This window comes from Camelus ferus, chromosome 13, assembly GCF_009834535.1.
Source record: "Camelus ferus isolate YT-003-E chromosome 13, BCGSAC_Cfer_1.0, whole genome shotgun sequence".
In the NCBI taxonomy this organism is placed as follows: domain Eukaryota; kingdom Metazoa; phylum Chordata; class Mammalia; order Artiodactyla; family Camelidae; genus Camelus; species Camelus ferus.
Genome location: NC_045708.1, coordinates 57,785,160 through 57,797,747, shown reverse-complemented (window position 1 = coordinate 57,797,747; position 12,588 = coordinate 57,785,160). Strand labels below are relative to the sequence as shown.

The window sequence follows — 12,588 nt, the reverse complement described above, 5'->3', positions numbered from 1 at the left end:
CTCCTTGGAAAGCATGTAAATTAAAAACATTTTTCATCATCGCCCCATAATTTTTTTTTTAATTCCCTGTTCTCTGGTTAGAGTTTACAGAATGTCAGACTTCTGCCCTTTGAGATTCTTCTACATTCTATTTGTGGAGAAAATATTCTGAATTGGCCTCTTATACCTTGTCAAGCATTATGCAGAGAATTGAGGAATTACAGTGAAGGAGACACTGTCCGGGTCCTTATCTATAATCTCCTGGGGGAGAAAGACGTACACAAATGGCCATAATACATGTGACAAGAGCTGTGACAGGAACAGGGACAAGTGCTGGTAAAAGTAAGGGCAGTCTATCCTGAAAGCTTTAAGGATGGTACTGGAATCCCAAGTGGATTTTTACTTTCACTATTTTATTATTTTCTTCCTCTCTTTCTATAATGTATTGGGGGGGGGTCCTTTCAAAAGCCTAAGTGAAAAAGCTGTTGTTCTATGGTATTTTCTACCTGCATTTAAAATAAGGCATGAGAAATTACAGTAAATAATCACCATGTGAAGACTTACGTTTCTAGAACTACTACGTGTATAGTGCTTTATATCTGATCTAATGCCTTGATAGAAATCAGCTCTTGAATCTTCACATTATTTTCTTCATTTTATAGATTTGGAAACTGAGGCACACGGAAGTAAGTGGATGTGTCAACAGCACAAAGCCACTACGTGGTAGAACCAGAACTCAAATCCATCCAGGACCGTGAGCCTGAGGGTCTTAGCTTGCTGAGCTGCAACCACCACCCTTAATAAAACCATAGATCCAACACGAAAATTCCCAAAACCCCACAGAAAAAGAATGATAATTCACCAGTAGGTGGACAATGGTAACTCTGCTCCTTGGCCACTGATGCCCAGGTTTTTGAGCACCCTCCCCACCCTTACTTCTGTAAATACATAATAATCCCAGAAGGTTATTTGGTTTCCCATTAACAACAGTCTCCTGTCTTTTAAGGCTCCAAGGCACAGCCGACCACAGGTCCCACAGGAGTTCTATTTCCTCTCCTTTATTATGCAGTCATGCTCTTCTGTTATCACAAACGTTTTCATTTTACTTTAAAATGGCAGGACATTCGAGGTTATTCCAGTTCTTAAGATGCTACAGGAGCCCGTGAGATTAATCATAAAACCTGTCTGACAAGACTAATAGGGTTTTTGAAAAGAGAAAAGCAAACAGTCTCTACTGGTCCGTCTCCCATAGGTTTTTGACCCCTGGAATGTATCCTACTGCTTTGAAGTAAAAAAATTCTAGTTTTCATTTCCTTCTGCAAAGATTTCTCCTAGAGTCCTGGGATGGGGCACACCAGATGTGTGCTGTGTGGAGGCATTTACTTTAACGTCTCCGAGTGTGGAAATGTATTGAACTCCTGGCTCAAAGCTGGTAACTGAAGTGACATAATGTAACTGTTCGATGTTTAATATCGATACCGAAAACATGAAGGACAGCCCTGACTTTGCAGTGAAGAATGGTCAAAATAAAATACATCCTTATGTAATTTATGAGGTTTAAAAACGGGACTTGTCTTTCTTCTTACAGAATCACTTAGCTCCAGACTGCCCAAGGCCAGCGGGGACGGTCAGGAAGGGCCGGCCGCCTAAGCCTGCGGCAGGGACTTTGTTTCCATGTTTGGGGAAGGCTAGCCTTACATCTTTCGGACCTCGGTCCCTCTCCCTCTCCAAAGTCCCTGCTGTCGTCTTTCCAACAGATCACCAACAATCTTCACTACCAAGGACAGATGCTTCCTGCAGAGCTGAGCAGTCACCTGGCCGCTCCAGCTTCCCAGCTGCAGTCAGTCCTTGCAGGACTTGTCACAACAACTTGACTTGCCCATCAGAACAGGACTCAGGGTGTCAGCTCGCAACTCGGTACGTCTCCACATTATGATCAGTGCTGTGCTGCTGAAAGATACAGCTTTGGGAATGGCCCCATCTTAAGCCAACTTTACAAATACAACCTAACACAGGTACTGGGCTTAGTGTAATATTTCTTGATTTAGAAGCTGAATATCACTATGGAAATTCACTTAAAACACACACACACACACCCAACCACCAGTAAAGCCTGTCTGTTCTGATCAGGGAATGTGCCATGATGATTTTATTCAGTGAGTCCATTTTGATCCTGACCGTGTCCCTGTCACAGTGTAGCAGACATAAAAGAAGTACAAGATGGGGTCCTCCCTCTAGAGAAGGAGGGAAGGAAAAGGAGATATTTACTGGATGGTCTCCTGTGCCAGGTGCTTCTACATGGATCGTCTCTTTTAACCCAAAGAGCCTGCAAGGTGTTGTTATGTCCATTTTTACAGATGAAGAAACTCAGGCTTGAAGAGGTAACTTGCAACCAACCCACAGGTGCAGCCCTGAATCTGAACTAGGTCTGTCCAGCTTCACAGTCCACGCTCTTTCTCATCATGGATTCATGGAGGAGGCAATCAGGGAGGAACACGAAGCAGAATGTAGTGAAATATGAAATTACACAGAACCAAGCACTGAGACTTAGGGTACGAGCTTCAGGTGCATTGGGTGCTCAGTGGGGCAGGCAAGAGATGAATGTTTAATTATCAGAGAAGGTCTCAAGGAAGAAGAAGTAGGATTTGAAATGATCCTTGCAGGATTGTTAGGATCAAACATTCTTTTGAATAAAGAGCCAATTCCTACTGGTAACATAAAGTCACATTTTTAAAGAAGTCAAATGTGCTTCTAGTCCTTCTGGGCTTTGCCCCCTAACCGTCCTCTGTCCACTTAACTTGCTGCCCTTGGTCCGCCCTCCCGTACACGCCCTCCCTAATGCTCTGCTCTGCTCTCTTTGAAGCACGTATTTGGTGAAACTCCATCACTGAGTGAAGCGAACCATGGACAGTCTCTGTGCCCCATGGAAGCTCCACAGGCCTCTGAATCTTCAGTACCTAGAAGAGCATCTGGCACCTATGGGACACCCACCAAACATCTGCTAAATAAATGGAAAAACGTGAAAAGGATCAAGTGGTTAAAACTAATTTCCAGGCACTAACATCAAATGGGCTCTTGGACTTTATATGCGAGTCCAGTCCTGCTGTGTTTCCTTCGTCCATTCTTTGCTGGATTTTGCAACATTTCAGTCCCTCCTCGCTTCAAATCTTAGACTCTCAACAGATGGCTTTGCCTCTGGAAGTCATCTGACAGGAACTCATCAACTTCTCACCATTAAACATACAAGCCTACACTCCCACCTGACTGGTGCTTGTTCTGTTATAACCCAGGTGTGCGTGCTCTTCTGTCCTAAGGCCAGTCTCCCCACCTGTGCTTTAGAACTCAGTCCTTCTGCTTTCAGAGTATATACTACTCTCTTGTACATTCTCCGTCTCATGAGTGAGTGGATCCTTCCTATGTCCAAATGTCTCCATTACAAACAAACAAGCCAGCGTCCCCCAAAAGCTCTTTGTAAGGTCAACAATTTCCTCCATGGTTCCATATGCAATGGCCGCTTTCCATTCCCTCTTTTTCTAATCCTCTCATCAGCATTTGACACTCTGCTTCTTGAAATACTGTTTTCCTTGGCTTTTAGAACACCACGTTCTGCTGCCGTTCCTCCTATCTCTCTAACAACTTCCTTTGTATCTTTTTTGCTGCCTGGTCTCCCTCTACCCAGCCTTTAAATTTCCTCAGTGCTCAGCTTTAGACCCTCTTTGCTTCTCAGTTCTGTCCTCTATTCTATGAGTATTTCATCTCCACTCACAGCTTCAAGGTCTACCTATGTTCAGAAGTTCAGAAATTTATATTTCCAGTCCAGATCTTTCCTCTAAAACCAGACCTATATATTTAATTCTTCACTTGAATTTTCTACTTGGGTGCATTAAAGCCCTTTGGACTCAGTGTGTCTAAAATTACACTCATGCTCTTTTCTTATGGAATTGGTGTTTTCTTAGTGTTCTTTCTTAGTGAATGTCACTACTGCCCACCCAGCTGTACAAGTGAAAAACTCAGGCATCATATTCCACAGCTCACCCCTCACTGGCTCTCATATCTATTCCAGCATGAAGTCCTGTTGATTTTACTCCACAAGTACCTCTCAAATACATCCCTTTCTGTCCCTCTCCTCCCCAACTCTGGTGTAAGGTACCATCCATGACCTCTTGTCTGGACCTCTGCAGTTCCCGCTGGACTTCCCAGATCCAGTCTTGCCTTCCTCCAGAAATTCTTTTTTCTCCTCCACCTGCTGGAAGTATGAGGAGATTTTTCTCTGATATTCCCTGTGAGGCTCTGGTAGAGCTCCAGGAGGTAAAACCCACAAAAGTGTGGGGACCCCATGACTGGATGCCCCTGGATTTTTTTATCCTCAGACTTGCCCACACTGAGTCTCCAGCAATTCATCACTTACAGTTTAGGTTTTCTTTCCCAGGCTCTCCTGGTTCTTGTGGAGGTTCCTGCTCATGGGTTTCTGCTCTGGTAAGTCGTGATTCTCTGAGTCGGCCTGTCTGTCTCTCCAGTTCTGGCTGCAGTAGTTTGCCCTGTGACCTCACTTCTAAGAAGAGAGTTTTTAGTTTGTCCAGCTTTTCACTTGTGAGGATAGTGGTAATTTTTACACTCCTACATGCCAGATTGAAAATCTTAAGTGCTCTACTAGCATTCACTTAACTGAAAGGGTGGTGGCCTCTCTCAGCTACAGAAAGGCATGGAAAAGTTCTGCCTAAGTTGAGTCTGAGGGAGGGAAGAAAGGGGTTCACGTTTATGGAGTGTTTGCTCCATACGAGGCACCTTGCACTCCCTACTTCTTGCAACGATACTTCTTTTTTCCCCTTTATTCAAGTTGCATTTCTTTAACTTTTTAAATTGAAGTATAGCTAGTTTACAATGCTTTGTCAATTTCTGATGTACAGCATCATGTTTCAGTCATACATATACATACATACACTCCTTGCCATATTTTTTTCAGTATAAGTCACTACAAGATATTGAATATAGTTCCCTGCACTATACAGTATGAACTTGTTGCTTATCTATTTTATATATAGTAGTATCTGCAAATCTCAAACTCTCAATTTATCCCTTCCCACCCCCTCCCCACCCACCCCGGTAACCATAAGTTTGTTTTTCTATGTCTGTAAGTCTGTTTCTGTTTTGTAAATAAGTTCATTTGTGTCATTTTTTTAAAGATTCCACATATAAGTGATATCATATGGTATTTTTCTTTCTCTTTCTGGCTTACTTCACTCAGAATGATGATACCCAGGTCCATCCATGTCACAACAATACTTCTAAGTGAGGTGACCCTCATTGTTTTCTAGAAGAGGAAACCCCAGCTCAAAGAGTTAGCAAGAGTCAGCAAGTTATCAAAAAGTTACATATTAAATAGAAGAACTAGAAATCATTTTATTGGCTTAAAAAAATGGACATTTATTAAGCACATGCTGTGTGCTAGGTTGAGTGGCAGGAGAGTAGAACCCAGTCCCTGCAATGCAGGGGGGTATTGTAACACTGGGTCTCATAGTCCCCCAAGAAGGTGAATCAAATGTGCAATGAGAAGTGCTTAGTCAAAGAGAAGGGTGGTCCTGATGGAGCATGAGTAGGGGTTGTCTGGCATAGGGGTACTGGGGTTGTGGAAGCTTCCATGTAGAGGAAAGAGATTGTGCAAAGCACAACCCACTTGGGAGGAACTGCAGATGGATGGATGTGGCTGGAGCATTCCGTGTGTTTTGGTAATTGGCAAGGGATGAGTCTGGGGAGGGAGGGAGGGAAGGATGGGGTCAGACTGTAATTTGAAAATTGCCATGTATTATGACAAGAGGTTCCAATTTAATTCTGACGTCAGTGAAGAACCAAGAAGAGTTTTGAGCAATGGACTGTGATGATTGGCTTCGTTTTTCAGCAAGATGATTTTGATGGGTGAGGAGCCTGGGGAAGAGAGACTGGTTAGAAGACTGTGTCAGTGGTCCTGGGGATGAAGGATAAGGGTGTGGACCAGGGCAGTGGCAGTGGAACTGTAGAGGGAAGGAGTGATGCCTGCACAGAACCGACCAGCTTCTTGATCCAACTGATACAGGGAGAGAGGAAAAAGGAGGGAGGCTAAGAAGACACCCTTGTCTCCGGCTTGGACAGCTGGGAGGATGGTGCTGTCATTCACAGAAATAGGGAAAACAGGAGGAAGAACAGATTTTGTGGGGGAAGATGGTGAGTTCAGTTTTGGATGTGTGGAGTTTGAGATGCACAGGGGAAATACAACCAGTGCTGCTTAGCAGGCAGACATAGGCATTGGAAGCTCACCAGCGAGCTCCGAGTAAAGCGGAAATCACGGCTGTGGTCCAGCTTCTCAAAGGAGAACGTGTGCAGGGCGGAGTGAAGGGACCATGGCCAGGATGCTGGGAGGCACCCAACTGACAGAATGGACCAATGGAAAGGAGCTCAGCAAGGAAACCAAGGATGAGTAAACCAAGAAGGACGAGGACTGTGAGAGAGAGAATACATTGTAGGGGAGGGGCAAGAGCTTTGCGGCTCAGGCTGGCTTGATACCCCCTAAACCCATCTCTCCCTTCCTGGACACATAAGTAAGTTCCATTTTCCAGCCTTTGCATGTAGGGAGAGCCAGCGACTGGGGACATAAAACGATTGTGGGGTGAGGTAAAGTGCAGTTAAGAGTGGGTCTCCTTTCCCCATGCTTTTTTCCTTCCCATCCATGGTCTCTTTGGAAGTCACATGTTAAAGGACCTCTGGAAGGAAAGCACTCAGATTCTGAGTTTTATCTGTTACCATCGCAGAGCCGCACCTGTCTCTCCTGATCCTGGCTCTGCAGTCAGACGCCTGTGTTTGAATTCTGTCTTTACCTCTTGCCAGCTGTGTGACCTTAAGTAAACTGCTTAACATCTCTGTGCCTCAGTTCCCTTAACAGTAAAATGGGGATAATAATATCAATCTACATGTAATTGTCTCAGGATAAAAATGAGGTAATATGTGAAGCACTTAGAACAGTATTAAATAATGTAGAAATGTTAGAAGCTAATGGAGAGGAGAGTGTCAAGAAGGGGGCTGGTTTAGAGATGCAGTCAGCAAACTGCGGTCCTCAGGTCAGATCCACTCTGCTGCCTGTTTGTGTTCAGCCTCTCAGTTAAGAATGGCTTTCACATTTTTAAATAGTTGAAATAAATCACACGCAAATATGTGGAATTCAAATTTCAGTGTCCATGAATGAAGCTCTACTCGGACACGGCCGTACTCCTGTTTAAGTGTAGTCGTAGCCACTTCTGCACCGCAACGACAGGTCTGACTAATTGCAACGAAGATGTTATGGCTCACAAAGCCTTAAATATTTACTGCCTGGCCCTTTACAGTAAAAGCATGCTGAATCAAAGGCAGCCAAGGTCAAGAAAGGTAACTTAAAAAGTATTAACTGGAATTGGCGATAGACTACCAGTGACTTTGATAATGGCTTTGTTTGGAGTGGTGAAAGTATAAATGAGATTTTGGTGCCAGGCTGATCATAGTTTGATTTCTGGCTCTACAGCTTGTTACCGGTGTAGTCAAGGGAAGTCACTGAACTTGTATGAGCTTCAGTTTTCTCAGCTGTAAATTGGGGATAAACAGAGCTGCCTTCTTGAGTTACTGTAGAGATTAGCAATAATGCACGTAAACCATAGAACACAGTGTCTAGCTCATAGTAGGTACTCAATAAATGCAGCACTTGCTTCAATTTAATCTGCTGCCCCCCAAATTGCTGTGCCTTTGTGCCTTTTCACTTTGAATATTGTATTTTGTTTTCTGTGTTCTGATGTTTTACACTATACGCCAAGTCTTTGCTCAAATCTCTCCTTTTTAATGAGGCCATCATAGTTCATACTGACTGTCTTATTTAATACTGTAATCTGTCCCCCACCCCAGCATTCCTAATCCTTCTACCCAGTTCTACATTTTTTTTCTCATAGAACTTACCAGTCTAGAGAATTTACTCATTCATTTATTTTGTTTTTTTAAATTAAAACAATAAAAAAATTTTTTAACAGAGAGGAGGTAATTAGGTTTATTTATTTAGTTAGTTTTTTGATGGTACTGGGGATTGAACCCAGGACCTCATGCTTGCTAAGCATGCACTCTATTCACTTAAGCTATACCCTCCCCACTAAAAAAATTTTTTTTACTGAAGTATAGTCAGTTTACAATGTTGTGTCAATTTCTGGTGTACAGCATAATGTTTCAGTCATACATATACATACACATATGCATTTTCATATTCTTTTTCAGTGTAGGTTAGTACAAGATATTGAATATTGTTTCCTGTGCTATACAGTATAAACTTGTTGTTTATCTATTTAAAATATAATAGTTAGTATCTGCAAATCTTGAACTCCCAGTTTATCCCTTCCCACCCCCTTCTCCTCTAGTAACCATAGTCTAATTTTCTACGTCTGTGAGTCTGTTTCTGTTTTGTAAATAAGCTCATTTGTCTTTTTTTTGTAGATTCCACATATAATTGATATCATATGGTGTTATCCTTTTTCTTTCTGGCTTATTTCACTTAGAATGATGGTTTCCAGGTCCATCCATGTTGCTGCAAATGGCATTATTTTATTATTTTTTATTTCTGAGTGAGAATTTACTAATTTTTAAATTTATGACTATATTATGTTCATTGTTTACTATCTGTCTTCCCCATCAGGATGAAAGTTCCTTGCCTGAATTACATAGTTAGATATTCCAAGTGACTAAACAGTACCTGACACACAGTAGGTGCTCTATTAATATTTGTTGAATGACTAAACAAGAAAAGAATAGGTGAGGAATTTTTTTATCCTGCTCAGGACTAGATGTGTTCCTTCAATCTGGGGACTTGTCTTCTCTCATCTCTGTAATATTCTCAACCATCATCTGCTATAATGCAGCTCTGCTCCATCCCCTCCACCTTCTCCTTCTGGAACTCCTTTCAGAGCAGGTTGAACAAATAATTCTATCCTCAGTGTCTCCTAAGTTCTTTCTTATATTTGACAATGATTTAGCCCTCTGTTTTATTCTGAGGCAATTTCCTCAGCTCTACCATTGTCTTTTCAGCTGTGTCTAGTCTATTCTTCAACTCGTTAATTGAATTTTTATTACAATGACAATATTTTTTGTGCCTAGAATTTCTATTTGGTCCCCCCTTTTCCTTCCTGCCTTTTCCTTTCCATTCTCTCCTGCACTTGTTTCATGGTTTCTAATCTTCTCTTTATCTCTTTGGATATTTTAAATATTCCTATATTAAGATTTCTTTCCAACTCTTCTGTTATCTCTAGTCTTTGGCGTGTGAGCCCTTCCATTTGTTTAATCAGCTGGATTTCTTGTTATGAGTCATTTCTTTGTGTGGTCTGTAATTTTGGATGATGAGCTCACTTTTCATAGTGATTATCTGGCATTTGCCTCTGCTGGGGTCTTAAGGGTTAGCAACTGAAAAGGCTCCCAAAATGCACCACTGAATGGCTTGTCTTTGGAGGTCAGGATGGGAGGTGGAGATGTGTGTGTTAGGGAAGGTGACCGAAGCTCACTTCTCCACTGTGAAACCATCTGTGTAACTCTGGGCAAATTACTCTTGGAGACTGCATTCTCTTATCTGGGAGATAAAGACAGTAATTCCTATTTCCGAGAGATGTCGTGAAGAATTAGCGAGATAATCAAGTTAAGGAAGTTAGCGCAACGTTTACTATGTACAAAGTGCTTAATAAATACTAAAAATATTTTTAAATACTTGCCAATATCTTCTCCTTGCTTTGTGATATAATAGAACAAACTTAATGCTCATGAAAATAGCTTCTGAACACGTACATGAAATGGAAAGACAGCCATTACATTTGGACACTGGTCAGATTTATCTGCTTTACTCATGACATGTGTTAGCTGAAAATGGGTGAAAAAAACCCCAGATGAACATGTTCGCTTGGCTTTCAGCCACTGCAGAAGAGCACTGTTGAGAGGTGGAAGGAAGTTTCAGACATTATTCTTTTTAAAAAACACAGCCTAATTGGAGAATGGGAACATTTGCCAACTATTTTGGATCATTAAAACTTAGCAGTAGGAAGAGTTCCTTTGCCGAGAGAAAATGAGCCAGATACGTTTCTTTGGTTTTATTCAAGTAGAAAATACATTTAACTTCTTGGCTATGTTGTCCTTGGTCATTAGTCCCTTTCAAAGATTAGGAAGAGAAAAGCAGGTCCCTGACCCTGTAGTCAATGCGGTTAATACTGTCAGTTTGTTATTGGAAAGGGATCAAGACACAGGCAAATTCCTGGGCAAGGGAACCTCACATAACCTCACTTCTATCTCCTGTAACTCTAGACCACAAATCTTTCCTCAGTTAATTGCCATTTGGAGTCTGTGGATACAGGAGGCCTAAAGGGCCAAAGTTAGTGAATAAAAGCTATGAGCTACTGTGATTTATCATGGACAATGTTACTAGTTACCTGGAAACATTTCACAGAATGATTAATAACTCCAATTTTCATGAAACATTTATAAAGACTAAAATTAAAAACATTTAAACAGAAACACTTTTAGATTTTAATTACCTGATCTTCATAATCAGATCCTGTATCAATGATCTCTCCAGCGTCCAACATCATCGAAGAATCAAGGTCAACTGAACCTAAGATTCAGAAAACAAAGATTACCTGATGGAGGCTGTCTGTGTACAGTTTCTAAAGCAAGCAGCCTCCCACCAGGTTTCCATACTGTCCTTATGATCACATCAAATATTTATAGACCCTTCCCATTGGCCAGGCACTGTTTGGCTTGCAGGTGGGAAATGCAGATACTCTGGACACCGTCTCCACCCTTAAGAAGAAGATGATCCTGTCGACTGATCTGTCAGCAGTGAAGTTCAGAAACCGGAAAGGAAAGGCTACTGATTCTGACTAGCAGTGGAGGAGCTGACGGAGGTGGGGTTCTCCACAGGAGCTAGTCTACGAGCCTGGACTGCGAGGGTGTGGAAGGGCTGTCCAGAAGGAGAAGTGGTTTAGGACTGTGTGGCAGTAACTGAGGAAGAAGGAACACCAGGTGTGAAATACAGAGTGGGAGCAGAGCAAGGGGTTTCCAGAAAAAAAGAGGGGACTGAGTTTGCTCACTCCATGAGAACTCGAGAAATTTTTCCTCCAGCCTTGGATTACCTGAGTCCCTGAAGATGAGAAAAATCAGGTTAACTTAATGTATTAATGTAGAGTTTTTCCCCCAGGGTACTACAGGTTACAGTGAATTGCCTGCCCATGAATCCCCAAGGCTGAGACTTAAACCAGTGATTTCCATAATGGGGTCCCTGAAGAACAACTGATTGATCACCCTCATCTAAGGGCTCTCTCCTGCTGGGAAATACATATTCCCTAAATAGCCAGAAAGGCAGCCTTCAGTGCTGCCCACAGAGCGCCAGGCGCCCCCTGAAACACTCCACGCTTCACTGTACACGTGCCTTTGCCAAATAACTCTTATTTAGAATCTGCAACGAGTAATATGTGATGAAGATGGATTTCTTTTTTAAATGTCAAGCATCTCACACACTTGTCAGACATGGACCTCTCACAGAGATGCTGCTTTCATACCTTCCTCCAAAAAGAGAACCAAGGTATGTCCCCACAGTCTTTTTTCTTGTCTTCCAGTTTTTTTTTTCTTTTTTCTTCTCATCACTACCTCTGCCGTTTAACAAACTAAGTACTAGCACGTGTTCCCAAGTATTAAGCAGTAACGTCATTGTTCCTTGTGTCTGCATCATTAAAAACTTTTTAAGGATGATAAAGATTTTCAAAATGGAGATACTTGACTTGTCAAACCATTTTGGAAAAGTAACCATAGAGCTGCCATGTCTAGTGGCATAAACGTATACTGCACAATTCTTGGTGACGCCCACGGCAGCCCCAGGGTTGAGGTGCTTGTTAGAGGGGAGTTGGGAGGACTCTGCACCACATGCTATTAATACAGCGAGACTAGTGGGGTGAAATGGAAACTTCAATTTTACACATATGTTTTTAAGTAGAGGAATTGTACATGTATGATTTTTCTATCTTTGTGCTTTTGGTATTTTTCAAATAAAATTTTTCATAAATTTTTATGAAAGTACTTGACGTCTCAGAGCCCACTTTGAAGATCAGTTTGCCTATGTGTACTGAGGCAGTAAAGATGTCAGAAGTAAAACACAGTTCTCTCTTATAAGAACACAGACATTTTAGAATTTAGTATTTCACTGACTCCCACCCTGTCATTTTAGAAAAAGAGGAAAATGAGCCGTGGCGAAGTTAAATAACTTGGCCACGGTCCTGTAGAAAGCAGTTGACGTCAAGACAGGAGTCAGAGCTCCCACCTCGAACACGTCCCGCTGACTCCAAGTTCCAAGCAGGCGTAATCCAAACGGCCATATAATGGTGGTCTTTCATTACAGTGCCCTACAGGACAGGACCTGGAGGCGTGTGCCGCCTTGCCTACATTCTGAGAAAGGGAGGAACAGTGAGTGGCTGATAATGAGGGGGGTCACTGGGTGGCTGTGGAAATGGAAGAACAAAAAGCGAATCAAGGAGAGTCACTCCAGCCTGTGACAAGGTGGCTGCTACTGACAGCGTCGTCAGAGGCATCGCCGAAGTTAAT

At 42.2% G+C, this 12,588-nt stretch overlaps 1 protein-coding gene across 2 annotated transcripts in view; it reads right to left on the bottom strand.

Annotated features, from left to right (window-relative positions):
* AK5 (adenylate kinase 5) overlaps window positions 1-12,588 on the bottom strand; it is a 213,613-nt gene that overhangs the window by 82,459 nt on the left and 118,566 nt on the right. For both annotated transcript variants that reach the window (XM_032494623.1, XM_032494624.1), the window contains exon 8: window positions 10,530-10,606. In XM_032494623.1, the coding sequence (XP_032350514.1) occupies window positions 10,530-10,606 (77 nt within the window). The remainder of the gene's footprint in view (window positions 1-10,529; window positions 10,607-12,588) is intronic.